General features: G+C 36.2%; 2 protein-coding genes and 1 long non-coding RNA gene across 4 annotated transcripts in view; all 3 read left to right on the top strand.

The window, feature by feature from the left end:
* The first annotated feature begins 1,787 nt into the window (after window positions 1–1,787).
* On the top strand, window positions 1,788–9,042 carry LOC129924659 (craniofacial development protein 2-like). The gene is made up of 2 exons (XM_056021129.1): window positions 1,788–1,974; window positions 8,402–9,042. The coding sequence occupies exons 1-2, from the start codon at window positions 1,788–1,790 to the stop codon at window positions 9,040–9,042; spliced, it is 828 nt and encodes a 275-aa protein (XP_055877104.1).
* A 252-nt stretch (window positions 9,043–9,294) lies between these two features.
* LOC129924528 (uncharacterized) lies at window positions 9,295–13,487 on the top strand. 2 transcript variants are annotated; one of them, XR_008776483.1, is made up of 5 exons: window positions 9,295–9,373; window positions 9,717–9,947; window positions 11,646–11,771; window positions 12,121–12,189; window positions 12,517–13,487. It is a non-coding gene; the product is annotated as an uncharacterized LOC129924528 (long non-coding RNA). The 2 variants fall into 2 exon arrangements; XR_008776482.1 differs by having other exon boundaries at window positions 9,309–9,947.
* Window positions 13,488–27,296: 13,809 nt separating this feature from the next.
* Window positions 27,297–27,978, top strand: part of LOC106073296 (coilin-like) — a 51,005-nt gene continuing 50,323 nt past the window's right edge. Inside the window, exon 1 of the mRNA XM_056019716.1 lies at window positions 27,297–27,798. Within this exon, the coding sequence (XP_055875691.1) occupies window positions 27,329–27,798 (470 nt within the window). The 5' untranslated portion in view covers window positions 27,297–27,328. The remainder of the gene's footprint in view (window positions 27,799–27,978) is intronic.

The raw sequence follows: 27,978 nt of genomic DNA on the forward strand, positions 1-27,978 counted from the left end.
TCCTGTTGATGTCGCAGCTGGCTGTGTCCTGGCTTGAGGTTCTGCAGCTGGAGGTGGCGCTCTAGCGGATAGAGGGATGCCGGTGATATAGTTCTTGTGGAGTCTCAATCCCAAGTTCTAGTATCTGTAGTAGGCACAGTAGGGCGGGTGGCCGACTACCGTGGGCACAAGGTTACTGCGGGCAGAGCTGATCTGCCGTGGGCAGCGTAGTTGACAGGATATGTCCAGTGAGTTGCAGAGGGTTGGCGTAGCTATGACGTCTCACACAGATCTGAATCTATAGGGACGTCGCACCTAATAGCTTGACAGGTGGGCTGTCGAATAGGCGGGCAATGCCGATAGCCCCAAGTGGTAGAGTTGAGTAGATCTCAGTAGGCAAGTGCAGTGTTGAATAGCACTAAGCACAGATGCAGGTAAATAGGCAGTAGGTGATTCTCGATAGCAAATAAATAGGCAGGTAAATAGATCGTTGATCCAATAAATAAATAGGCAGACACCTGAGGGAGGCTGCGGATAAATAAAGACAAGTTAGGACATGTCTCTCATGCATCTTATCGATGCCCTCGACTGAGGTGCATTCGTCAGATTGGTAAAATTGCTTTTGAGCACAAAAGGGGAGATGATGACAAATGGGATTTGGAAAAATAGATGGCTGATAGTAGCAATATACAAATGTACATAAAGGGGGAATAATAATCTCAAATAAACAACACAGGTGGATAGAGAAAGAAAAAGGGGGGGGGGTTGAATTGGGCGGTGGTCAGCGGCCCTGACGGTTTGTTTACATATGACCGTCGATCGAGAACAATGGAGCGCGCTTGAATGGAGAGGGTGTCCGTTCAAGCGGCGCAACTCTCGTTAGAGTGAAATGGCTACAGGGGAGATAATTCAATACAGGGGAGATAACTCATATTACCTTTCTAAGCGCAGTATTAGTGCGATAGTAAAATTATCAAGGCCGTCAACCGAGATAAAGGAAATAAAATAAGGTGTACAAATATATACATGGTTGCATCAATGATCAATTGAGCAACGTAGCATTAATAGATTAATGCAATACATAAAATATACATTAGCCATGTTCATGTTTTCTACTTACGACAGTGAGAAATACACAATGCACTAATTAAATATAAATGAAATAATAATCTACACATGATAAAATCCAATGGAAATATACACAGAGTACTTAAGATGGAACTTGTGATTAAGTTCGGCTTACCACCAGGTATTCCTCTAGGAGTAAGAATAAATGAAGCAGTCCAGACTCGATAGCTCAGCTCGAATGAGAAATGAAAGAGAGTCTGGCCTGATTTAATTTACCTTATATACAGGCCTGGAGAATGTGGGCGGAAACAGGAAATGTCCTAGGCTAAGAATTATCTTACACGTGGGTGAATTAGACTTAAGATGGGAGCGTCGAGAGGCGCTTTGACTCGAGTAATCTCCTAGATCAAAGAGAGACGTAGGAGAAAGGGGGGGAGGAGTGACTTGCATTCCACACAAGGTGGTGTCCACTGCGGCTGTCAGACATCCTGCCGATAAGATCAAAGTGTCTGTGCGTATCTTTGCCCCGGTCAAGGGAAGATAAATCGAAAGACGTGGCCTAGCTATATCCAATGTGGTCGACTAAGTCTAGCCTGGAGGGGAAAAGGTGGCGTGGGTGAAGAATTTGGGGGTAGGATGGGGAAATAATTAAAATAAAATAAATAAATAAGGAAAAATAATAATTAATGCTGTGATAAATTTGAGTGACTCTGACAGCGAGTTTTTGACTTGTCACAGTCATGGATGGGAATGTCTTGGATGATGATAATGATAATGAAAGGTCAGATTTTTCTGATAACTGTTCTCAACATGCAGCACAGTCTGGAATAGTTTCTCTTGTACCAGACAATAATTGTGATAGTAATAAGCAACAAGAACTAGCACTTAAGAAACAAATAGACCTTTGTGGCTTATGGATTATGATATGTACTAAGAACCTTTATGACAATATTAATATGTATGTCGATATATTTATTCTATGTGTGTTGCACTCTCAATATAAAATAATATGTATTATTAATTTTCCTATTTTAATTGCAAATATTTCTGATAATTGTTTTGTTGGTTATAGAAAAGGAAGGATAATGATGTGTTTTATATAGATTGCACCACTCGGTGTTTGGGAGTAACATCCCTTGTAACTGTTGTTGTCAACCAAGATGGCGTATGATTAAACAGATGATTTGGTGTCTATAGCTTATACCTAGAGTTTGGTTATTATTCGTTCATGTTAATCAACAATTGATGGTTACACCCGAGAATAGTTTTCGATTCTATTTTAAAATATCGCTGTTGACATCTATCAAAAGTTATTACATAAATCAACAAGATTACAAAGAGTGTTTGCCACACAAACTCAGAGGCCCCCCTGAGGGTTTCGCTGGTCGACTGAGGATCGCATCGAGCAGGGTATGAAACCGAGACCTAACCGCTCGACCAGGCATTGCTCTTAATCTAATGACAAACTGGTTACAAACTAATAGCCTATTATTGATAATATATCTACACATTACGGAATGACAACTACCGTTTATGTACAATATTGTTATGACTTTGCCATGCGCACCACCATCCAGGCTAGTGCAGAGGTGCGCACTTCTAGTAACCAAACTAGAACAGGATGTTGACATGAAGAGACTAACGATTTCCGCCCAAGTAGAGAGCCAATATGGAGAGATTGTGCCTAAGAAAGATGATGTTTTATGAACTTGTGATGTCTTGTAAATAAAGATATATGTGCCTCGTTGAGTTGGTCTCAGAAGTGGGATTTATAGGCAACTTAACGAGAGGAGGTAGGATTAGATCTCTATGGCATCGCTGAAGCTATTACATCAGCTCTTAATTAAAGAGCTAAGACAAGAGCTTCGAGACCGAGGTTTTAAACCTGTCGGTAGCAGGGAAACGCTCACGGCTCGTCTGCGGCAAGCTCTGATCGATGAAGAGGAAGATCCGGAGACCTATCAATTTGAAATTGAGCCTGGGATTGTTGATGTAATGGGTAAGATCCAAGACTGTGGGGATGCATTAAAGGAATAATTGAACATGATTAGGAATAAGATGAGGAGCATGATGTGGAACAAAGTAGATGAAAGTGTGTTGTCAGTAGAAGGCCAAATAGACCAAAGTGATAACATTGTGTCGCAAGCAAAAGGAGGAATAAACTCGTAAGGGAAGGAGCAGTTGCCTGGTCAGGACTGTGGCTGCACAAACAGTGGTGATGGAGGCGCTGGGGATTGGAGCGCTGTCTGTGACTGTGTTGTGGGCAAGTCTGGCGGGGATGACTTTCAGGGCGAGAAACGTGACAACGATTGCTGCGACGATTTAAATGGGATATACAAAATTGAAAGAAAAGAAACAAATGAAGAAACTAGAGAAGTCTGTTATGCGCCTGAAACTTTTGTTCCTGGTATACCTGCAACGAGCCGGACAGATCAAGACAACGTTGGGTCTGCGTCCAAGCTTGCTGCTGTGGACCTTAAAGACCTCTGTTTATCTGTCAGTACCTTTGATGAGAACTCAAACCATGAAAGCCTCAAGACCGTTTCTGATTCCTTGCCTCTGATGTCGTCGAGTGAAATTGCGAATACGGGCCCTAACCATGGCCGAGAGAGAAACAACGAATTTGACTTTGGCAGCGGCATAAGAGAGAACTCCATACTTGGCAACTGCATCCAGGCGATTGACTTGAAGTGTATATGCGGCGTCCTGCGGGGACAGTGCCCATGCCAAGAAACCCAGCTACAAGATCTGAACTTGACAGAAATGTGTACTTCTGCCCACATCAGTGAGAGTGACTTGAACGGTGGTGAATTAATCCCAGCGAAACCTGATGTAGTGGTGGATGAACATTACAAGGATGCTTCATGGGCATACTTTACAGATGAAGCTGAGAAAGACAATGTGCTTGAAACCATGGCTAGCTGTGGGCCTACAACTGTGCCACGACACGTCCATGGAAAAGGTCCGCTGACTCAGCGTCTTAGAACAGCAAACCTGGAATTAACGGTGATCACCACAACATCCAATTGTGTTACGTGGCTGGCAACCCTGACCTCCACTAACTCTCCATGTGTCAGCTGGCTGGCATCAGCGACTATCGTCATGAAGTGGAAGCAGCGACCACGATATCGCCTCAAGCGTAGACTTGCCAACTGGAAGAAGAGGAAGCGACGACCACGGGAAACTGTGCAGATGGCTTTGTGGGCAACAGACACCCTAACGTCTCTGGTTCCCACCGATCGACCTCCACCTGAACTGTCAAAGCTCCACTGCAGTGTTTCGAAAAGTGCAAAGACGGGGGCCATGTTATGACTTTGCCATGCGCACCACCATCCAGGCTAGTGCAGAGATGCGCACTTCTAGTAACCAAACTAGAACAGGATGTTGACATGAAGAGACTAACGATTTCCGCCCAAGTAGAGAGCCAATATGGAGAGATTGTGCCTAAGAAAGATGATGTTTTATGAACTTGTGATGTCTTGTAAATAAAGATATATGTGCCTCGTTGAGTTGCCTCACTTAAGTTATTACAATATGTTAGATGAGCGATTTTAGATAATCTTTTAGTATTGAGCATTTTCATTTAAATGGAACTAGAATGAGGATGTAGATCTACTTAAATTAAACTACGAAGTTAGCACTCTCAATATCTATATCTACTAGATCTAGATCTAAAATATATATTTGGGATAATGTAGATGTAATTTACATAAGATTTATATAAAAAAAACACTAGATAATCAATTAATAGACTAATTGCAATATGAAATATTAAAATAGTAGATTAGTTTTAGTATTTTATATCATTGCAATATTGACATATTGACAATCTAGACTTTAGAAATAAAAATCTACACTTTAAGTCTAGAAATTAAAATTATAGATCTTGAACTAGTCTAAATCATGGCTGTCTGGTAATACGGTTTGCACGCTGGACTGTCGTTTGGATTCATCGATGATCCCAGGTTTAAACCCTGCCCGCTCCCATCTCCTGTCGTCCTGCGGGAGGTTTGGACTACAACTCTGAAGGAACATCCGAAACATGTAAAACAACAAACATTCTAAACTAGACCAAGAAATTCTAGATCTAGATTCTATAATGATTTTAATTAGAACTTAAATCTAAATCTAGTTTTAAAAATCAAGCTCTAGTGTAAGAAAAAAAATCTAGATCTGGTGTAAAAAATCTAGCTATAGTGTAAAAAAAATCTAGATCTAGTGTAAAAAATCTAGATTAGATCTAGCTATTGTCTTTTTAAAATGCGAGTCACATTACGAGGTTTAATAAACATTACTATACCAAGTTGTTTTAGCATTTCATTTAAAGAATTTATTCCATATGACGTCAAAGGAAAAAAATCCACTACGTCACACGGCCTAGTTAGACTAAAAAATATCATCTATACGAGCAGCTTGTGGAGGGTTCATAGACATTGGTGCACCGAGTGATTTCTTTTAGCATTTCATTTCAAGAATTACATCCATATGACGTCAAAGGAAAAAAAATCCACTACGTCACACGTCCTAGTTAGACTAAAAATGTCTTCTATACGAGCAGCTTCTCGTGGGATCATAGACATTGGTGCACCGAGTCATTTCTTTTAGCATTTCATTTGATGGGCTAGTTAGACCATGGAACTATACTAATGGAACACCAGCTTCGAGATTTTATGATCAGAGTGCCGTCGCGCATCTTTTTTCGCACACCATACCATTTTGAAAAATCGATGAGGATGCCAAAGAAGAAATTTACTCCGAGAGCCACTTGGATTGACCTTCATTGAGAGTAAAACTTTCCCACACTATATTTTATGAGATCTTTAAAAACTTTATCCATTTTCTGACTATCTGATAAAATAGATAGCCTACAATTTCCCTGACTAATGGATCGTCACAAAAGATTTTTTTTTAAGGCCACTTCGTTAAAATAGGTGTTTCCAGTACTTCCTCATTTGGGTATTTTACACAAAATGTGGAATTTTTTTTATGTACATGTCATTATTATCATCTGTCCCGCGCAACCAAATCATCCACTTTTCCCGGTCACCAATGTTCTTAACAAGATATCAAGAGAGAGAGGCTGGTCCATTATTTGCGTAGTCCAGCCAGCTTTTTTTTTTTTTGACAACCTTTTTTCGTTCTCTCTCATGAAGGATATGTTTTGAAAATTAGTCTTACAAAATACAATTCCAAACCAACTCATGCAGTTATCGTCTTTTCACAGTATTGAGGAGTCATTCTTTTTTGCTAGCCAGAGTGTTAATTGGCAAAAGTGAAAAATTCATTTGTTTAATTTTTTAAAGTAAATATTCATAACTATATCTTTTATATAATAATATATTTTTAAAATAATAATCTTTTATATCGACATGCTTTAACAGATCTAATAAATGATTAACTCGGACCTACCAATACCTTTTACCTATCCCTTAGTCTGTTGGACCGTTGGGGCACCAGGCAAGATTTGTCGACCGTCTTTCTCCATTCCTCCCTTTTTTTTGCCTTGTTCAGAACCTCTCTCAATGGCAGGCCTGTCCATTCTTTAATGTTGTCCTCCCATCGCTTTTTCTGTTTGCCTCTTCTTCTTTTCCCTGGCACTGTTCCCTGAAGAAAGGTCTTTGCGAGCCCCGTAGATCTTGTAATGTGGCCAAAGGTTTTAAGCTTTCGTTTTTTCACAATAGTAAGCAGGTCGTCATGAGCTCCGATCGCTACAGTAACCCTGTCTCTGATTTCTTGGTTTGTGATGCGGTCTTTGAATGTGATGCCTATGATCCTTCTGTAGCATCTCAATTCCATTGCTAGGATCCTCCTCTCAAGCTCTGCATTCAACGTCCACGACTCACAAGCATATAAAAATGTGGCCATGACCAGAGAGCGCATCAGTCTAATTTTGGTGCCGAGGGCTAAGCCCTTATCTTTCCATATTATTTTAAGTTTCGAAAGGGCTGCTGTGGACTGTGCTATTCGGGCCAATAATTCGGGTTTTGTTCCCTCATCTGAGACAATAGCTCCGAGGTATTTGAAGCTGTTAACACTAGTTAGCTTTTCACCTCCAATACTGATGCCTCTTTTAAAGCCCTGATGGCTATTGGTCATAATTTGAGTTTTTTCGGCATTTATTTGCATGCCATATGCTGCGGAAGTCTTGTCAATGCGCATCACCAGGTCAGCTAGTTCTTCTTCTGTCCCTGCTAGGCCGTCAATGTCATCTGCAAAGCGCAAGTTAGTAATTCTTCTTCCTCCAATGCTAACAGTACCTTTATAGCCCTCGAGGGCATCTTCCATTATCCTTTCAAGGAAGATATTGAAGAGTGTTGGTGACAGTAGGCAGCCTTGTCTTACTCCAACTGTGGTTTTGAACCAGTCCCCAATATTATTGTTGAAGTACACCGCACTGGTGGCCTCCTTGTAGAGGTTCTGGATAACTTTGATTATGTTTTTATTAATGTTGTACTTTTCCATTGTCGCCCAGAGTGCTCCGTGCCATACTCGATCGAAAGCTTTCTTGAAATCAATAAAGACATGGAAAAGATTCTCTTGGTGTTGGAGATATTTCTCACAGAGTATTCTGAGGTTTAGGATTTGCTCTGTTGTGCTGCGACCTTGTCTAAAACCTGCTTGTTCTTCTGATATGATGTTGTCTGCTATCGGTTTTAGCCGGTTTAATATGATTTTTAACAGTACTTTGCTGGGATGACTTATGAGGCTGATGGTGCGATAGTTTTGACAGAGTTGTAAGTTGCCTTTCTTTGGAAGGGTTATTATGAGTGATTGGGTCCAGGGTTTGGGCCAATCTCCTGATTGCCAGATCTTGTTGCAAATCATATAGAGTGCGTTTATCATAGTTTCTCCTCCCGCCTGAAGAAGTTCGCCAGGAATGTTGTCAACTCCGGCCGATTTTCCCTTTTTCAGGTCTTTTACTGCTGCTGCTACTTCCGAGCGAAGAATCGGATAGTCGTCAATGTTGGAAACTGTCGGGACATTTAGTATCTCTGGATCTCCTGAGATTTCAAAGTTATACAACTCTGAACAGTATTCCGTCCATCTTTTCAACACATCTTTGTCCTCGGTTAAGCATTTGTTGTTTTTGTCTTGTATTGTGTTGGTTCTTCCATGCTTTGAAGTAGTGAGGTCCTTTACTAATTGGTACGCTTTTTTGCTGTTGTTCCTATTAAGTCCCTGTTCAATTTCTTGACACTTATTCTCTATCCACTTTTTCTTCGCTTCTTTCATTCCCTTTCTAATCCGTTTGTTGACGCTTTTGTATTCTTGGACATATTTTGGGTCGGACAGCTTTTTCCCTTTAAGCTCCCGTCGCTTGTCACAGAGTTGGAGTATATCCTCTGTTACCCAGTACTGTACTACAGTGGACTACCAGATGTTCACGAACAAGGAGTAGGATTTCTTGTACACAGGAACTACAACAACTGCGTTGTGAATTGTTACCCTATATCCAGCCGACTCATCTCCATACGTTTAAAGGCATCACCCTTCAATATCACCATCATTCAAGCCTACGCTCCTACATCAACATATGACGATGAGGCAGTAGAAGAGTTTTATGATCAATTACATGAAGTGGTCAATAAGGTCCCGAAAAAGGACATCCTTGTTGTACAAGGAGACTGGAATGCCAAAGTAGGAAGTGACTCCTATCAAACCTGGAAAGGCACTTGTGGAAAATACAGTAACCTCTCAACCAATGAACGAGGTCAAAGACTATTAGAATTTGCGAAATACAACAATCTCTTACTGGCTAACACACTAGGATGCCACAAAAAATCGCGTATAACCACATGGCACAGTCCGAACGGAGAGCACCACAACCAGATCGACTATATCATGGTGCAACAGCGTTTTAAGACAAGCATCCATACAGCTAAAACAAGAAGTTTTCCTGGAGCTGACATTGGAAGCGACCATGACCTTGTTATGACGACCCTTAAAGTACACCTAAAAAAGGTAACAAAACAAGGACCTACCAGGACAAGCTGATAGACCCCCAAGTAGCTGCCATATTCGAGGCACAAGTAGGAGGACGCTTTGCAGGCCTCAACATCTTGGACTCCAATGACCAGGATATCGATACGCAAGTCAATATGCTAAACACAGCAGTCACAGATACAGCCCTGGAAATATTAGGGAAGCTCCGCCCGCCCAAAAAACCCTGGACCTACCAATATGGGTATATAAATACTTAAATCTGGGTATTTAAAATTTCGAATGCGAATTTTTTAAAAACCGACTTATATATAGATCTAGATCTCTTGTATAATATCTAGAATAATATAGATCTACAACACCTAGACTAAAGTTAAAGACTAAGGTCTAGATTTATTTAACGTTTTAAAAAAAAATCAATAGATCTAATATAGACAGTCATGAGATCCACTCTATTTTATCTAGATCTAGACCATACGTGAGATCAATATGAATATTTATAGATCTAGTCTAGACTCTAGATCTATCGATCATCTATCATCTAGTCTGTCTACTATAGCTAGACTCTATACTTTAGTTTAAACTGATACACTTTTACAGTATATGACATGAGTATACTCTTACGAGTCATACTGGCTATACTATAGTATAGACACTATAGTTAGTATAGTTAATACTTTTTAATAGTAGATCTAGATCTATAATCTATCAATTCTATCTAAATCTAGACTTCACTTTCACATCACATTCACACGATTATTGATACAGACAGTGAATGAAACGAATGCAGTGGTTATACTGATTATACTTATAGTGACGATACTACTTATAGATCTACCAGTTGATAAACATCATCATCATAGATAATAATCTACATCTATAATCATAGTGCCCTTTATTTAGTCAATATAGTCAAGTCAAGATAGTGGAACGTAAACTCGAAGGTTTAATACAATACGGTATGAGTCTATGAGTTAGTATAAGATCTAATTATTTTGTTACTTTGTATGTGACAGTATGTCAATGTCTCAATTAAAATAATTAATATCATCAGCCATATCAGTTTAAATATTTAAAAAGTAGACATAGATTTTTATTATATTATAAATAGATAGATTAGATCTACATATAATTTTACAAACTTTAGAAATGATTGATTTTATTTTTAATTGATAAGCCTTCTAGACTAGATCTAACAAAGATTTACTGCTGCAGGGGTAAACGACTGTATAGAAAATACGAAAAACATGCATATATGTAACCCTGCCGGACCAAGTAAAATAAAAGACGACAAAAACACCCGTCTGCAGATCGAAAACAAACTTATTTACATGTCAGGCACCCTCCAACCTAACGGGATCAACAACCAGCACACTTTCATTTAATACGCGATGGGCACTAACACTACGGTACCCCTTTTCCCATTCATCTTTGCCTGACATCTCCGCCCCCTTCTGTTTTCCCGCGCTTTTACACCAGCGTAGCTCATTTCTTTTCTGCCTCGATAGAGAACAACATCGGACAGATAAGTTAACTTAAGACTATTTTGTGTTAATTGTTTTCTATTTTTTGTTTGTTTTGTAGCTGATGAAGGCCTCGTGGCCCAAACGTCCTTTGTTTTACTTGGTCCGGCAGGGTTACATATATGCATGTTTTTCGTATTTTCTAGACTAGATCTAGCATCTCTAGCTAGACTATTAACATGTAGATTGTAGATCTTTGAATTGGATCGATATTCACCTTCCTAAATTGTCTCTAAAGTCTGCAGCTGATTTGAGAGGCCCAACGAGGCAAGACGAGTCTATTAGTACTCTGTCTCTTGATCTATCTAGTAGGCCTACTAAGCTAGTGCATTAGCCATAGTGTAGTCAAATCTTGACAACTAGTCTTCTAGATCTCAGCTTCTAGAATAATTAGATCTAGATCCAGTTTAGATTTAGAATATAAAAGTTTTTACTACCTAAAATACTAAATCTACTGATCTAAATTCTAGATATATAGATCCAGTTTAGATTAGGAATATAAAAATATTCACTAGCTAAAATTCTAAATCTACTGATCTATACTTAATATGTTAGATATTATATGACATCTACAAAAATTATTATTAAGATATAATTATAGATTCTAGACTAGTTATATATGTACATAAAATATATAAATAAAAGATAAAATTTATGCAGGCCTAGGTCCCATAAATTTATAATTGATCCAGATCTATCAGTAAAAGTTACCTTCGATTGGCAGTTTTACCCAATCTAATCTATACAAGACAATTTATAATCCATGCCTTGCCTACACCCCATATATATTAAATAATGGTTTCCTTTCCATGCCATGCCCAGACACATGAGTTCATGAAATAATAAATGATGTGGTGTCAAGTTGGATCTATCCCCTGAAATTCAGTACTTTAATATAAAACTCACATATCTAGTTAATTATTTGCTATGACACTCTGATAAACTTGGACTTGTGTGATATATATATATGTTTCTTATCAGATTTAATTAATGAAGTTTTGGTGCATTTTAACCAGTAATAAGGCTACAAAAGTAGCATCAGGTGTTTTCTAACCATTGGTATTTTTCCTGGCAACATTTCTATTCTAGTCTGTGATAAATTATAAATAAAAAAAAATGTTTGTAATGTTTCAGTTATTAACAAGTAGAACCATGGCAACCAGTTTTGATGATGTACCAAAATGGCTCAAGGATCATACTTATATTATTTCTACTCTCTGGGCAGACATTAATAATATTGGCATCCATTCAATATTTAATGTAAGTACTACTATACAATTTTTATTTTAGTTATCTAATAGATGTGTTATGAATTGTGTGATTTTCATGGTCAAGCAACATCCAAATATCTGGGATGGAATTTAACATTTTTCTCTAGTTTTTTTTTTAATTTATAACACTCTTAAGCACATTTATCTTTCATGAATGCCTAATATACCTTGGCTGTTGTGCAGGCCATTCCTTTACAATAAACTGTTAGATGAAATTAGGCAAAATTGTCTGATAATTTGTATGTTTGATACAACAACGTTTTCAATTTAATAATATAATTTTTTAATTTTAATGTTTTCAAAAAAATTAACCAATACGCCTAATTGTATAATTACAGTTATGTTTGGAAATGCAAGAAAAAGGCATGCATTCCTGAAAAGTCAATGATTGGTTGCACCTCTTAAAGGTACTTTTCTCATAAGCTGAAGTACTTGTATTTTTGAAAAACTAGTTTTCCATGAAAATGTAAATCATAATATATGTTATAGTTGCTTTCAGATTAGTTCAATGTGCATCAAATTAACTGAACATCTGCCTTCACCTATAGTAATAATTCATAACTATTAAGGTCTACACATTAACGCAGTAGCGCCTTTTAGGTACAGACTATTTTTAGAATGGCAAAATTATATAACTATACTTAATAACATATATACGTTTAGCATGGTCAACACATATGTCACACATATTTTTTTATTTAAAAAAAAATCCTTTTATTTATTTTTATAACTAGATAACTTTCTTCTGTTATGAGAAAAGATGAGATTCTTGGACTCCTGCATAGCACCACCAGAAAGGAAAATCCCATCATGTTGCAAAATAAAAGTCTTGGACCAATTTTAATTTAAGATATATATATTATACTGTAAGCTGTATACATATTTATGTATATCCTGTCATTCAGCCAACAGGTTTGGATTTAGTATTTCTTTAAATCTGTTTGATATTGTACTTGAAAACTATTAATCTGAGCCCCATTAAAACAAGAGGGAGTGCAGTGGATGAGTGGTAAGGGAAATTTTACTTTTTTAAAATTAAAATAAGAATCTAACAAAAGTAAACATATAAAATATGGTGCATTCTCCCTAAAACTAAATCCTGGTGCAAAGGTTTCAAATGTTGGCAAAAAAAAAGCAACATCAATTAAATATTCTTAATTCCCTTTGCAAAACTTACTGAGAAGAACATGCATGTTGTTCCCTCATAAGTTTCTTGACAGAGGAAATCTTGTTTATATTAGATTTGAATTAAGCAAATTAAGAAAAAAATTATAATCATTATTTAAACTAAACTAAACTTTATGAATTATTTTTCAGTTATAAGTATATTGAAATGAATGGATAATCATGAAATTGTTAAATAATTGCTGCTATCATTCCATTGACTAAAGAACCATATTTTTTTTTTAAAATTAATTTCAAAATGATTTTTTTCAAGCAGAGTTCACATACATCTTGAGTGAAATTTTTCTTTTTTTGACTAATGCTTCAATTTTATTGTATCATTAGTTTTTTTTACTTTTATTACCCAGAATATTTTAAAAATGAGTACACTATTTTCATGTAATAATGTAACTTGGTATTCACACATCAAAATACGCTATAATCTTAAGGCCATACAGATTTGTATAAATATAAATTAACTTGCTTAAATATATTGTAAATGTATATTGTTTGGATAAGAATAAAGTTTTTCTGTAGACAATTATTGTTCAAGATTTGTTGATGCTCCTGCTTAATAAATTATATATGTATATATACAGGTCATTAGTTTTAACACACTACTGACACAAGAAAAACTGGTCGCCCTCACTTCCATTACATAGATGTAATAAAACGTGACCTCAAATCAGTGAACATCAATACTGACAATTGGGAAGACATAGCTTTAGACCGCAACAGATGGAGAGAGACAGTGACCAAGAAAGCTATGGACAGTGAAAGTACATGGGTCTCAGCTCAGGAAGAAAAACGTACAATCCGAAAAACGGCCAGCTTCTCTACCACCGAAGCAAAAGCCACCTTAACCTGTGCTATCAGTGGACGGGAGTGTCTCTCCAAAATAGGGCTCCACAGCCACATGAGGAAGTGTGCTCTGAGATGAAACCTTAGTCTTTCTACGACTGAAGGAGGCCAATGATGATGATGATGATACAGGTCATTAGTTTTAACACGTCTGATAATAAATGACAGTACAAGTTATTGAATGAAAATTTGTAATTATTTCAGCTGCTTTAGGCCTACATCAATGTGAGGTACCAGTACTTTGATTGTGTCATATAACAATTTAAAGCAACATTTTGAAATGAATAGTGTGTAGAATTGACAGTAAATACATTTAAGTGATGGGCTGTGATCTGCATGAATTGAGAGCTGATCATGTATTGAATTTGTGTTTTTGATCTTTACTTCAAGTAAATGTTAATGAACAATTAATTTTTAATGAATAAATAATTTAAAAATAAATACAAAGAAACCATAAACATCTACTTTATTTTAATAATTTTTTTTCATCAGAACAGAATTTCCAATTTTGCATTCTTAAAATAAAATATAATTTATTTAGAGTAGAGTCAGAACACAAAATCATAGTTTTGAAATTAAGTAAATTAAGCTAAGCTGTGATCTCTTATAAACATTTGTATATAGACTACACACAATTTAATTATTATTTTTCATCAAATTGCAGGAACTAGTACATGTACTTATGCATATTTGACAATAAAAAACCTTAGTCAATGAAATAGTAATACTAGTAAATGAGATAAAAGTAAACTAAATATCATCAATGCTATTGAAGCCACACTTGTTTCTTTTTATCTTGTTTGGTGGACTGCAATTAAAGTTGCAATTAATTTTACTGATCGTCTTAGCTGAAATGCCAGTGTCGTCTCTTATTTTCTTGGTAACTGGAAGTCCAGATATTTGGAGTTTCATTTTAAGCACCTATACTTTCCGAAATGGCATTCCGATAGGCAAAACCATTTGCCTAACATGTCATATGCATTATGCATATGCTTTAATGACAAGCTTAGCAACTTACTTTAACTGACATAGAATAAGAGAGCACCTGGTTGCATACAGCTTCAGAACGAGACAGCTGGAGGTCACTTACAAAGGTGTGGTATACACCAATGAAAATTGATTACCGAGGGTAGACGGTAAAAAAAAAAAAAAAGATTCTACCACAGGTGGACAATGGTTATGCCTGTGCTCAGTGTGGCATAATATGTAGGTCACAGCTGGGGCTGAGTAGCCACTGGAAACATAGCATTCCTCATAAGTCTTCGGAATCAAAGACAAGCCTATCATTTTTGTAGAATAGTTTGTAGCTTCTGTAAATGCATGAAATGCCGTCACAAATGACACTAGTCCTCTGTGAGTTTGATGGATTATAAACATCTTACTTCTTTGCCTTATATTAAATGGTCCTTCTGTCTGTTCCACTAGGTAGGCTACTTGCGTTTATCTAAATATCATTGATATATCGTAACATGTCATCAAAATAAAAACTAGAATCTCTGCAACTGGTTTACAAGTCAGAAGTCATCAATAACACTTGCCATTTAAAAAAAACAACAATTTAGATTACTGATTAGTCAAATTAGTGACTGATTATTCGATTCATTTAGGCCTATATTTTTTTTTATGTGAATATATAATGATCCTTTACACTTTGTGACTTTACTAGTAGATCTATACTTTGGAGTAGACTTGTTTGTTGAACTAAAGTCGGAAGTACACATTGAATTTTACTAGTAATCATCTAGTCAAATGTAGTGATCTACTAGATCTAGAATCTAGATCTAGATCATACTAGATGTAGAGTTTACTAATAATAGAGTAGTAGAGTCTAGTAGTATTATATAGTATCTCAGACTATCTGTCATATCGTGATCAGTAGGTGGCTGAAGTTTTATAAATCTATTCCATGACAAAAACCCTGGCTAGATTTAGATCTACTGGTCTAGACATCTAGATCTAACTAGAATTAAACTAGAAAACTGAATTAGAGAAGTAGCTTTCTATATCCTAGAGTCTATATATTACAAATATTAGATCTAGTTGCGTCAAACGCTTAATTTTTGGTTGTTGTTTTTAATAAATGCACATAAAATACATTGTATTTTGGCAATAAAAATACCCAGTTGGTAGTCAAGTAATTCTAATAATTAATTAATGAATGACTCTATCAGTATTTGTTTTAGATCTATCAGATTCATATGACTTATTATTTATACTTATTTTATATCATTCGTCCAAGAAAATCTAGCTCTAGATCTATTTCATTTTAGTTTTTTTTTTTTTGGTCATTTTATTTAGGCTACAATATTATCAAGATTAACTTTTTCTTTGTTTCCCACGAGACGTGTATGCCTATAGCCTAGTCCTTTCGATAATAAAAAAAAACGATTAGAAATGCGTAGCTTGGAGTGTCAAAACTGTATTAGGCCTCCTATTTTTATTTCGTGCAATTGCAATTTAGTATATCGTAACAAATACGCATTTAGCGGAACGGTAGACAGGTCTTCATCCAGATTTAGTGTAAATAAACCAAACACAGAAACAGTGAAAGATTGTATTTTCGGAATTTAGGTTCTATTTTTTGGAAAATAAGTGGCATTTTATAGGGTGATCGAAAAAAATAACTTTTGTGACGATCTCTTATTCAGGGAAATTGTATCTATTTTATCAGATAGTCAGAAAATGGATAAAGTTTTTACAGATCTAATAAAATATAGTGTGGGGAAGTTTTACTCTCAATGAAGGTCAATCCAAGTGGCTCTCGGAGTAAATTTATTCTTTGGCATCCTCATCGATTTTTCAAAATGGTATGGTGCGCGAAAAAAGATGCGCGACGGCACTTCTACTCTCTTTGTCTTTGTAAAAAAACTCGAAGCTGGTGTTCCATTAGTATAGTTCCATGGTTAGACTAAATATGTATATATATATATATATATATATATATATATATATATATATATATATATATATATATATATATATATATATATATATATATATATAAAAGGATTAAAGACGATTTTTTTGTCAGTCAGTCTGTCTGTCCGTTAATAGCGAAAAAAAAAGACTAAAAGCTATTAAAAATCTGATTAAAATTTAATTTCCCTTCCGAAACATCGCATTAGTTTAAAGTTTCTATAATAGATTGTTCCGGATGTTTATATATTTATAGTGAGAGAAAATAAGAATTCCAGATTAATCAAATAGGCCTACCGTTAATTAAATTTGTGGGATGGTCTATGAAAATTAGATGTACCATAGCCTTATGGAGAGATTTTCAAACCATACTTTGGTGTTAGGAAGTTGTTTTCCTTAAAAATCGGAGCATAATATTAACGATAATTAGATTGTCTAACGTTTTAGCTAGAAAGTTAAATGTGGTGTAAGAGAGAAGTGCAATTTTACATAAATAGAGTTGAAATATTTTTCATAAAAAATCCGGAACAACCGATTTTCGTAAATGAGAAAATTATTTGTTTTATTTATAAGAAGAGGGATTTTAAACATTTATTAGCGTTATTAGATTTTTTATATAAAATTCGGATAATTTTTTGGCGACGATTTGTAAGAAAATTAAGGTAATGTAGGTCAATTTCTTTTTCGAAACAAAATCCGGAACATTCTTTACCGATTAAACATCTTTTATTATGTTTCGGCAAGAAAATTAACTGTAAAACAAGTCTAAAAGTGATTTTCAATAATCGTTTCTAGTAAATTATTTTCTTATTTTAAAATCCTAAACAACCTATTGTCGATATTTTTGAAAAAAAATATAATTATTTAACATAAATTTGTTTCAAGTTAAAAATTCGGAACAATTGATATTGATAAATAAACTATAGTGACGTAGTGTTAAAGAATATAAGTGTAATATTAGTCAATTATGCGATTTCAAACAATCATTTGACATAATTTATTTTTTATAAAACAATATCCTGAACAACTTTATAGTTAATGAAATATGAATTAGTATAGATATTTTAATTTAGCATTTATATGCTATTTACATTAAGAAAACCGGAACAATATATTAAAGATCGTGTGTTTCTAGCAACGTTTAAGCATAAAAATAAAATCTAATATAAGTTAGAAGAGCAAACAAATATGCATTGGCATTGATTTGTTTTTCACAAAACATCCGGAACAATCTATTATAGATACTTAAAACTATTGCAATATTTCTAAATGAAAAATTAAAAGTTAAATCAGATTTACAATAACCTTTAGTGTTATGGAGGCGCGGTGGCTGAGCGGTAAAGCGCTTGGCTTCCGAACAGGAGACCGGGGTTCGAATCCTGGTGAAGACTGGGATTTTTAATTTCGGATCTTCTGGCGCCTCTGAGTCCACCCAGCTCTAATGGGTACCTGACATTAGTTGGGGAAAAGTAAAGGCGGTTGGTCGTTGTGCTGGCCACATGACACCCTCGTTAACCGTAGGCCACAGAAACAGATGCCCTTTACATCATCTGCCCTATAGACCACAAGGTCTGAAAGGGGAACTTTACTTTACTTTACTTTAGTGTTATATGTTAATCTAATCGTGATGGACAGACCGACCAACAGACAAAACGCACAAACTAAGCTTCTTTTATTCGGATGGGGGCACTAAACACAAAAAATCTGATTTTTTTTTAATGTTTAAGGAATTGGTTTAGCACCACAGCATGTTGCGACGTTACGCTACTGCACGAAAGTCGCTGCATAAAAAGTCCATTTTAAAAAATGTGCGTGATATTCACATACAAAGTGCATTATTAGCCAGAAATGTTTTCTTTTAATTTTAGCAGCTAGTTGACCAGAAAAAAACATCTTTAACTATTATTTTTATTTGCTGTAAACATGTCCTGTACATTTTATAAATATATTTGACTTAGTGATACTGAAAATACACAAAAATAATCCATTTTTGTTAGCATATTGTAACATTGCCTCCCTTACATTTACGTAATTGTTTTAGAATTTGTGTATTTTTATGAAAAAATTGCTTGCATAATTAGTTTTATAAATTAAACGGTTTGCTTTTAGAAAATCAAAAGTAGCCGTTGCACCTAAACTTTTCAAGCCGCGTTTAATGATGAAATAATATTTTTCATATCTCTTCTAGTTTTCGAGATCTGAGTGTCAGTAGTCAGTAGTCAAGGTGGAACAGATGAAAACATTAAACGCCGTATAAATCTAGCGCGTCAGCTAAAATCAAGCTAAAACAGCTAAAACCAACCTGGAAATCTCCTCACATCTCAAACAAGACTAAACTAAGAATCTTTAACTCTAAAGTCAAGGCTGTCCTACTATATGGTTCTGAAACATGGAGAACAACTGAAGCGACAACAAAAATACAGACCTTCAACAACAGATGCCTGAGAAATATCCTAAAAATACACTGGTATGACAAAGTAGAAAACACAAAACTGTGGGAGATGAGTGGACAGAAAAATATAGAAATGCAGATCTTAGAGAGGAAGTGGAGATGGATTGGTCAGGCCTTAGAAAAGATACCAGCAACAGAGCTAGGCAGGCCTTAGAGTGGAACCCTCAGGGAACAAGACGCAGAGGAAGACTAAAAAGAACATGGCGACGCAGTGTACTTGAAGAAGCCGAGAGGACCCGGAAGAGCTGAGAAACCATCAAAAAACTAGCATGAGACCGTGGAGAGTGGCGGTTTTTTGTCAAGGTCCTATGTTCCATGAGGAGCTCAAAGGAGTTATGATGATGATCTCAAGCGATCGAGATACATATCATAGTGTTGCATGTCAGATTGGAAAGCAGGTGCCGTCTTCCAAAAAGTACAGCATATCTGAATTAACAAATCTATTAGCCTGAAGATTAAATCCTCCTACTCAATACAATCATTGTTCCAATGGCCGCCTACACTTCGAGACATGAAAGGTTGAAAAGAGACTGAGCAGTGATGACTGAAAAGGATCCTACAAACAACATACCGAGATTCCATTACCAACAGTGAAAACTTTTCCCACACAGGCATTTGCCGTCTAAGGGAAGTGGCGACTGAATTTCGATTGACATTTGTGAGACATATTATTAGACATCAAACACGTTTATCAAAGTCAGACTTAGCATGAAAGCCGAAAAGAAGACAGCAAAAACATGAACGTCCAAGTCTGACATGGTGGACTTTTTAGAAGTCCTGAATTTCGTGGGCACCAACTGGGAAGTTTTTGTTGAAAGTCGCCTTAGACTGATTTCTGTGGAGAGAGCTTGCGGCCTTTGCTTAAGTCTATGTGTTTCTCAACATTTTAAAATAAAACAATGTTACGATCGTCATGCAACTAGTCAGATAAGATGTTTGGGGTAGCGCCTTAAGGTCACTCAGTGTTGTCCGGGGCTAAGCCAAGCGTTTTCTACATTTCTGAGCTTGAGAATCTCTTTCTCTTGGCGTCGTCTACAACGCGTTACTTTTCTTATAATTAGGCTTTGGATATGCAGAACAGTAAGAGAAATGAATTTTTTCCCATTGGGTGTCATCCCCTGGTGTGTGTCACCCACCCGGCGCGATGCGGCTTGAACAGTTTAGGTGAAACGGCTACTTTTGGTTTTCTAAAAGCAAACCGTTTAATTTATAAAATTAATTATGCAAGCGATTTTTTCATAAAAATACACAAATTCTAAAACAATTTCGTAAATGTAAGGGAGGCAATATTACAATATGTTAACAAAGAAAGAATTTTTTTTTTGTATTTTCAGTACCACTAAGTCAAATATGTTTCAAAATGTACAAGAAATGTTAACAACTATAAAATTAGTTAAAGGTGTTGTTTTTTTTTTTGGTCAAATAGCCGCTAAAATTAAAAGAAAACATTTATGTTTGTTTATAAAGGCTAAGAATGCACTTTGTATGTAAATATCACGCACATTTTTTTCAATGGACTTTTTATGCAGCGACTTTTGTGCAGTAGCGTGACAAGCAATGGCAAGACATGGCATTAATCTGAATGGTCGAGCGACGTCCTCAATCCGGTTCTAGAAGGCCAGCAGGGACCCTATATAAAGAGCGAAGGTGTAGCAGTCAAAAAGGTTCAGAGCCCGGTTCACTACAGTCCGGTCGACTACAGCACAGTTCAGTGTGGTTCAGCGGTGTGGTTCTGTACGGAGCATTACGACGGTTCAGTGCGGAGTACTATCAAGTACAGTTGAGACGAACGGCCTTTTTATTCTTGGTCTGTGATCGAGTCCGACACAACGAGCCCAGTGTGTGAAGTCAGTCTTGAACTGTTGAACCCAGTGTAAGCCCGGAATGAGACGTAGAGGCCAGTGCAAGAGTTGATACGGCGTTACGGTGTTATCGGAGAGATATTTGTACAGTGTACGTTTTGCCAATTGTACAGTATCGGCTCAGATTTATTCAACTATTAAAGTGTTACGTTACTTTGGAGCCCTGGGTTCTTTCAGTTGGTGGTGTATGGTGCAGTTTTCAGAGAGCCTGGATAGTGAGATTCGTAACAATATATTGTTACGATCTTCTCGATCAGACCTTCTGCAAACACTACTTAACAACAACACAACAGCACATCTAACACAAGAACTTGACAACAAGAGCTTCTAGTAACAAAGTGGCGGTTTAATGACAATTACATCAACAGCCAATTCAACACAATTGGCTACATCAAATTCAAATGCTTTAACACAATAGAACTGCCTAACTTAACAAGTCTCTCTAGCTCGTACAGCTACATTTTCGAAGGAGTACCACAATCCTTATGCCTTGCTGTTCTGGACTCAACTGTCTCTTGTTACACACCGTGTCTCTCGACCGTGAAGGCTCTTGATCACATGACCACAACATTATAATTTTTTGATAGGGAACCAAAATATTTCTTAGTGTTGTATATGTAATTAGTTTTTTTTTCTTAGATGTCTTAATTGATAAGTATTAACCTTAGATCTGTATCTAGTATGTGACGTTCAGAGTTGAACAGTGAAACCATATATTGTACCAAATCTAGTACCATTGTTAAAAATCTAAATTATCTCTCGTAAAAACACTGAAAGGATAGTGGAAAAAATACTAGTGTGTCTGAGCTAGCCAGGAAAACCAGTGACTTGGCAGAATGCATGACGCGTAGGACGTAATCATCTTCTTTTTTGAAGAAACGTCTTTATTATATAAGATAACATTTGTTTTTGTTAATAAGATATCAATAAAATGGATATGTTAATTAAACATCTGGACCGCTATTAAGAAGATAAGCAAATATGGGTAGGTCGAACAAGACTACATGATGGACATGAGTGTAAAGAAGGCCTACATGTTGAAAGTAAAAATGTTACCTATAATAAAGTGAGGTCCCATTTAAATGTTTCAGCTTGCTTGTAAGATCTCTTTTTTCTTTTAAGTATAATTTTTTTATCTCATACTGTCCTCGTTAACAAAATATTAACAAACAAACAAAAATTGACAAAGAATTTCGGATCAGGCCCGATCTCTAGCAATTTTTTGTTTTTGGAAATATCCAGTGAACGATTTGTCTGTGAACAATTTGTCTGTGAACGAATTGTTAGTGAACTATTAGTCGCGTGAACGATTTGTCGTGAACCAACTGTCGGTGAACAAGTTGTCGGTGAACAAGTTGTCTGTGAGCGAATAGTCCGTGAGCGATATGTCGCGAGAACGAATTGTCGGGTGAACGAAATGTCTGGTGAACAAATAGTCGCGTGAACGAAAAGTCGTGAACGATTTGTCGGTGAACGAAATGTCAGTGAACGAATTGTCGTGTCCCCGGGTAATATATTCAGTTACGGTATTCTAGATTTAGATCTAGTTAACTCTACTATAGTTGAGATAGTAGATATCTATTGCATTAAATATGGCAGAAGGTCAACTTAAATCACCAACAGAGTTAAATGTAATAGATGGTAATGTGAGTGAAAATTTTCGACAATGGAGAAGACAAGTCGAACTGTTTCAATTGGCAATAGGAGCAGAAGAAAAATCGAAAATCAGACAAAAAGCAATAATACTGCATTGTGCGCGACCTCAGGCCCAAGAGGTTTGTGAGCAAATACAGTATGATGAGGATGAAGACGTGAATGACCCGCAAATTTTACTTAAGAAATTACACAACTATTGCAACCTTAGAAAAATGAAGTTCTGGAAACTTTCAGATTTTGGAACGTAGAAAAGGTGCCATCTTGTGATGTGTTCATTATGCAGCTTAGAGCTCAGGCTGAAAAATGTAATGTTAAAGAAAAGGATAGAATGATTAAAGACAAAATTATATTCTCCGTGGAGAAAAGATTGCAGGAGAGATTACTGAATCATGAGGATCTTACCTTGAAGAAGTGCATAGAGATATGCCAAACATACGAGCAAACTGCAAAAGGATTGGCAGAGATAAATAAGGAAACTCTTTTGAAGATAGATAAGATAGAAAAAAAGAAAAATGACAACAGAAACAACCTAATAGATTGCTGGTTTTGTGGAGGCAGACGTGCAGTGAACAGAGCATCATGCCCAGCTTGGGGAAAAAATTGCAATAAATGTAAAGGAAAAAATCATTTTGCAGTTAATTGTAAGACTAAGAATAAAATATATATGCATAATGCTATGGATGAATTTGACCAAGAGGAGCAATTAAACTCAATAAATGTGTTAAACATAAATAGGGACAGAATGACAGCACTATTCATGATAAATAGTCAACAAATAAGATTTCAACTGGACACAGGAGCAGATGTTAACATTATATGTAAGAAATATGTTAAAAAGACAAAAATTAAGAAGACTGTTCAAACATTAACAATGTGGAATAATTCCAAATTAAAAACTGAGGGCACTGCTAACTTAATACTAACGAATCCTAAAAACAAAAAGAATTATTTGGTAACATTCACAGTTGTAGAGAACCACTATCAATGCTTATTAGGCCATAAAACATGCCAAAGTTTAAGTTTGATCACATTAAATGAAGATAGATTCATATCACAAGTAAACAAAATGGATTGTCATCTGGGAGATTTAGGTGAAACATCATTAACTGTCAATGAGAACATAGCTCCGGTGGTATCACCTTGTCGTAATATACCATTTGCATTTCAAAAGAAAGTGGAAGCTGGAATAGAGACATTAGTAAAAAGGAAAATATTAATTCCTGTAAATGAACCAACAGGTTGGGTCAGCCAGATGACTGTGGTTCAAAAGCCTAATGGGGATTTAAGGATCTGCATTGACCCAAGACATCTAAACACTGCTTTAAAAAGAGAACATTTTAAGTTACCAACTTTGGAAGCTGTAATGCCACAGTTCCTAAATGCTAAAATATTTTCTAAATTAGACGTAAATGAGGCTTACTGGCATGTACGTCTAGATGAAAAGTCTAGTCTACTAACAACCATGATCACACCATATGGGCGTTACAGATGGTCAAAACTTCCTTTTGGACTAAGCGTAAGTGGAGAAATATTCCAGAAGAAGTTAACAGAAGCATTGTTAGGATTAGAAGGATGCATTAATGTGGCTGATGATATCATGATTGTGGGATGTGGTCAGTCCAAATAAAAAGCAGAAAAAGGACACTCTGACAAACTGAAGAGATTAAGAGAGAGATGCAAAGAGAAAAGCATTAAATTAAATGAAACGAAAACAGTAGAGAAACAAGACCAGATAAGTTTCATGGGACACTTCATAAGTGTGCAAGGCATAAAGCCTGAAACAAAGAAGATCAAAGCTATTCTGGAAATGCCAGAAAATAGCCAGGAAGCAAGAAAATTATGTGGAATGGTGCAGTATCTAGCCGAAGTGTCTCAACCATTAAGAGAACTAAAAAAGAAAGATTGCAATTTTAGATGGACTGAAAAATGTGAAGAGGCATTCAACGAGATAAAAACAATGATTACCAATACTCCAGTCCTTATATTCTACTACCCTGACAAGAAACTTGAAATACAAGTGGACAGTAGTCAACATGGACTTGGAGCTGTATTAATGCAAGAAGGACAACCAATAGAATTTGCCTCTAGAGCATTGACACCAACTGAAAAACGGTGGGCTCAGATTGAAAAAGAACTACTTGCCGTAGTTTTTGGGCTAGAAAGATTTAATCAATATACATTTGGAAGACAAGTCATAATAATAAATGATCATAAGCCTCTAAACCAGGCTCCAAGAAGATTACAAAACTTGATGTTAAGGAGCAATCGTTATGATTTCTCATTTCAGTGGGTAGAAGGAAACAGTTTACACATTGCTGACACATTATCACGACTGTGCAATCAAGAGGAGAAGCAAGATGAAGTTTTTAACATATGCCAGACACAAGTTGTGGACATACTGGATCCATTATTAGAAAGAATAAAACAAGAAACAGACTTAGATGACACATTAAATAAATTATCAAAGCAAATTATGAATATTTTGATTTTGCTGATACCATGGGACTTAGTAATGGAGTAATTTTGAAAGGAGAAGGGTAGTCATACCTTTCAGTATGCGTCAAGAAATGAAGAAAAACCTGCACACAGCACACATTGCATATGATGGAATGATGAGGAGGGCCCGACAGACGATATTCTGGCCAGGCATGGCTGATGAAATAAAGCAGATGGCAGAGACATGCACTGCTTGTCAAGAAAGAAAACCTATGAACCAGAGAGAAACACTTATACAACATGATGAAGGAAATGTTCCATGGGGAAAAGTTGGAGCTGAACTGATGGAAATTTTCCTGTGATGACGTCAGAACTGTAATAGGACAATGTCAAACTTGTGCAGAACTAAAGCCCCGTTTTTTTCGACAGCCGACCGGAGAACTGATTAAAGCAACTCAAGCTTTTGAGAGAATTAGTATGGATTTCAAGGGACCTCTCCCTACTGTTTCAAGAAATAGATATCTACTTACCATTATAGATGAATTCTCTAGATTTCCATTTGCATTTGCATGTCCGGATATGTCTTCCTCTACGGTCGTTAAATGTCTCAATGAACTATTCGCCCTATTTGGATTTCCAGCGTACGTCCACACTGACAGGGGAACTTCGTTTATGTCTACAGAGGTGCAGCATTTCCTCCACGAGAGAGGAATTGCAACCAGTAGAACGACCCCTTACAGCCCGAGAGGGAACGGACAAATAGAGAAACTTAACGGGACTTTATGGAAAGCCATCACATTGGCTCTACATTCTAAGGAATTGGACATAGCTAAATGGGAACTAGTACTAAATGATGCTCTGCAATCCATCCGGTCATTACTATGCACTGCAACTAACAGGACACCACATGAACGACTTCTTGGGTTCAACCAAAGAAGTGGTTCCGGGACATCCTTGCCAACATGGTTGACCAGTCCTGGTCCTGTCCTGCTGAAGAAGAACGTTAGATCATCTAAATATGATCCCATAACAGAGGAAGTTGATTTGGTAACATGCAACCCTCAGTACGCTGTTATCCAAACACCAAACGGCCGAGAGGAAACTGTCTCACTACGAATGTTAGCCCCTAGGAAGGAACAAAAAGTTATAGAAAATGATAATCAGAGTAGAACAGATCTTGATATTGGCTGTCCCGTCCAAAGCTCACCTCCCAGGAATCAACCGACTGATTCTATCATGCCTGAAGAAACCACCAGCACCACCGAAGACATAGCCAGACCGTCCGAAACTCAAGCAGATGAAACTACACATACATACAATCTTAGAGTAAGGAGAACTAGGCCCAACTACAAAGTGTAAAAGCTCATCAGCTTACTAGAACTCTTATTTTGTTTATTTTACTACTTTCATTTGGCTTTGTTGACTTGACTTTAATGTGATATTTGATCTATCATGATATATTTTAATAAGCTATTTGAGTTACCATGTTATATCAACATGTTACATAATTTCATGCTATTCTACATTGTTTGTTTACTTGAATCTCTATTATTATTCTACACTTACTTAATTCTTTTATTGTTTATAATACTAGTTAGCATAATTTGAACCGGGGGTGAATGTTATGAAAATTATATTCTGTGTCGGTTATCGTTCTTATGTTTACATGTGCTTGTAACTCGTCCGTAAGAATGTGTTCACGAAATGTGTGTTGTGCAGTCATTCAGTGTATTAAAGCCATACTATACAGACATGGTTTCGACTCTTATCTTTATGTTCATAACACATACATACATTATTCATACATACATACGCCTCACATTCTACTTTATAAAGTAGATCTATAGATTAGATTAAAAAGTGTAAAACACATTTTTGTTTAACCATGACGCTCAAAGTGTTGCTTTTAAAGAGAATAATTTAAATCTTGAAACAACTTACTGGCATTCATGCTGCTTTTTCGGTGGCCCTACCGGCCCAATGGGGTACCGGCCCACCGGGCATTTGCCCGAATGCCCATATAACCAGTCCGCCCCTGCTCGGTTACGCCCAAATTAAATCTAGATAACTGATCTAAAAGCTTTTATTTTCGAATAAACCTGTGATGTTTCTGAATAGCCCTTCCATTAAGGAAAACTCTTTTATATCTAAAAAGTAAAAAACTATCTTCACTGCTTCCTGGCCTGTACTGTAAACAAAATGGCCTCCTTTGCAACGACACGTGAAAACTGCATAAGATTTCGAGTGCAAATACAACCTAAAGAAATAGTTATTAATTCTCAACAGCTAATATTAACAATGGACCCTTTTTGGACTTTTATATATTTATGTGAATGTCCAACTATAGGTCACGTTAAAAAAAATATTTTGACGAAATTGAATATGCTTACTAAAAGATTGAAATTGATTCAACCCGATGCCAGGTCCATTGCCAAGCCTAGGCCTAGATCTAGATCTAGATCAGGATCTAAAAATGTGCCTGAAACTGACCAAGACCAAGATTACTCAAATATTAATCCCGAGATTGATAAACACTTTAAAGCTTTAAAAAATTCCATAATTTTTCGATCATGTCAGCTAAGCATGGAGGATTGTTTTCTTCCTAGCATAGAAAAATCAGATTTGATCAGGGATGGTGATCTAGTATCCATTAATATCAAGACTATCAAGTGAGTGAGAGTAGTAAACTAATAATAATAGTGTATATAAGTAAAAATTAACTCAAGTTCCCCTTTCAGACCTTCTGACCTTGCAATCTATGGGCAGTGATGGGAAAATTCTTTGAAGTAACGTCTGTATTATATAAGATTTATAAGAAATTTCTTCTGATCCGATTTTCTTGCAAAAGA

The sequence above is a fragment of the Biomphalaria glabrata genome, chromosome 2 (assembly GCF_947242115.1).
Source record: "Biomphalaria glabrata chromosome 2, xgBioGlab47.1, whole genome shotgun sequence".
In the NCBI taxonomy this organism is placed as follows: domain Eukaryota; kingdom Metazoa; phylum Mollusca; class Gastropoda; family Planorbidae; genus Biomphalaria; species Biomphalaria glabrata.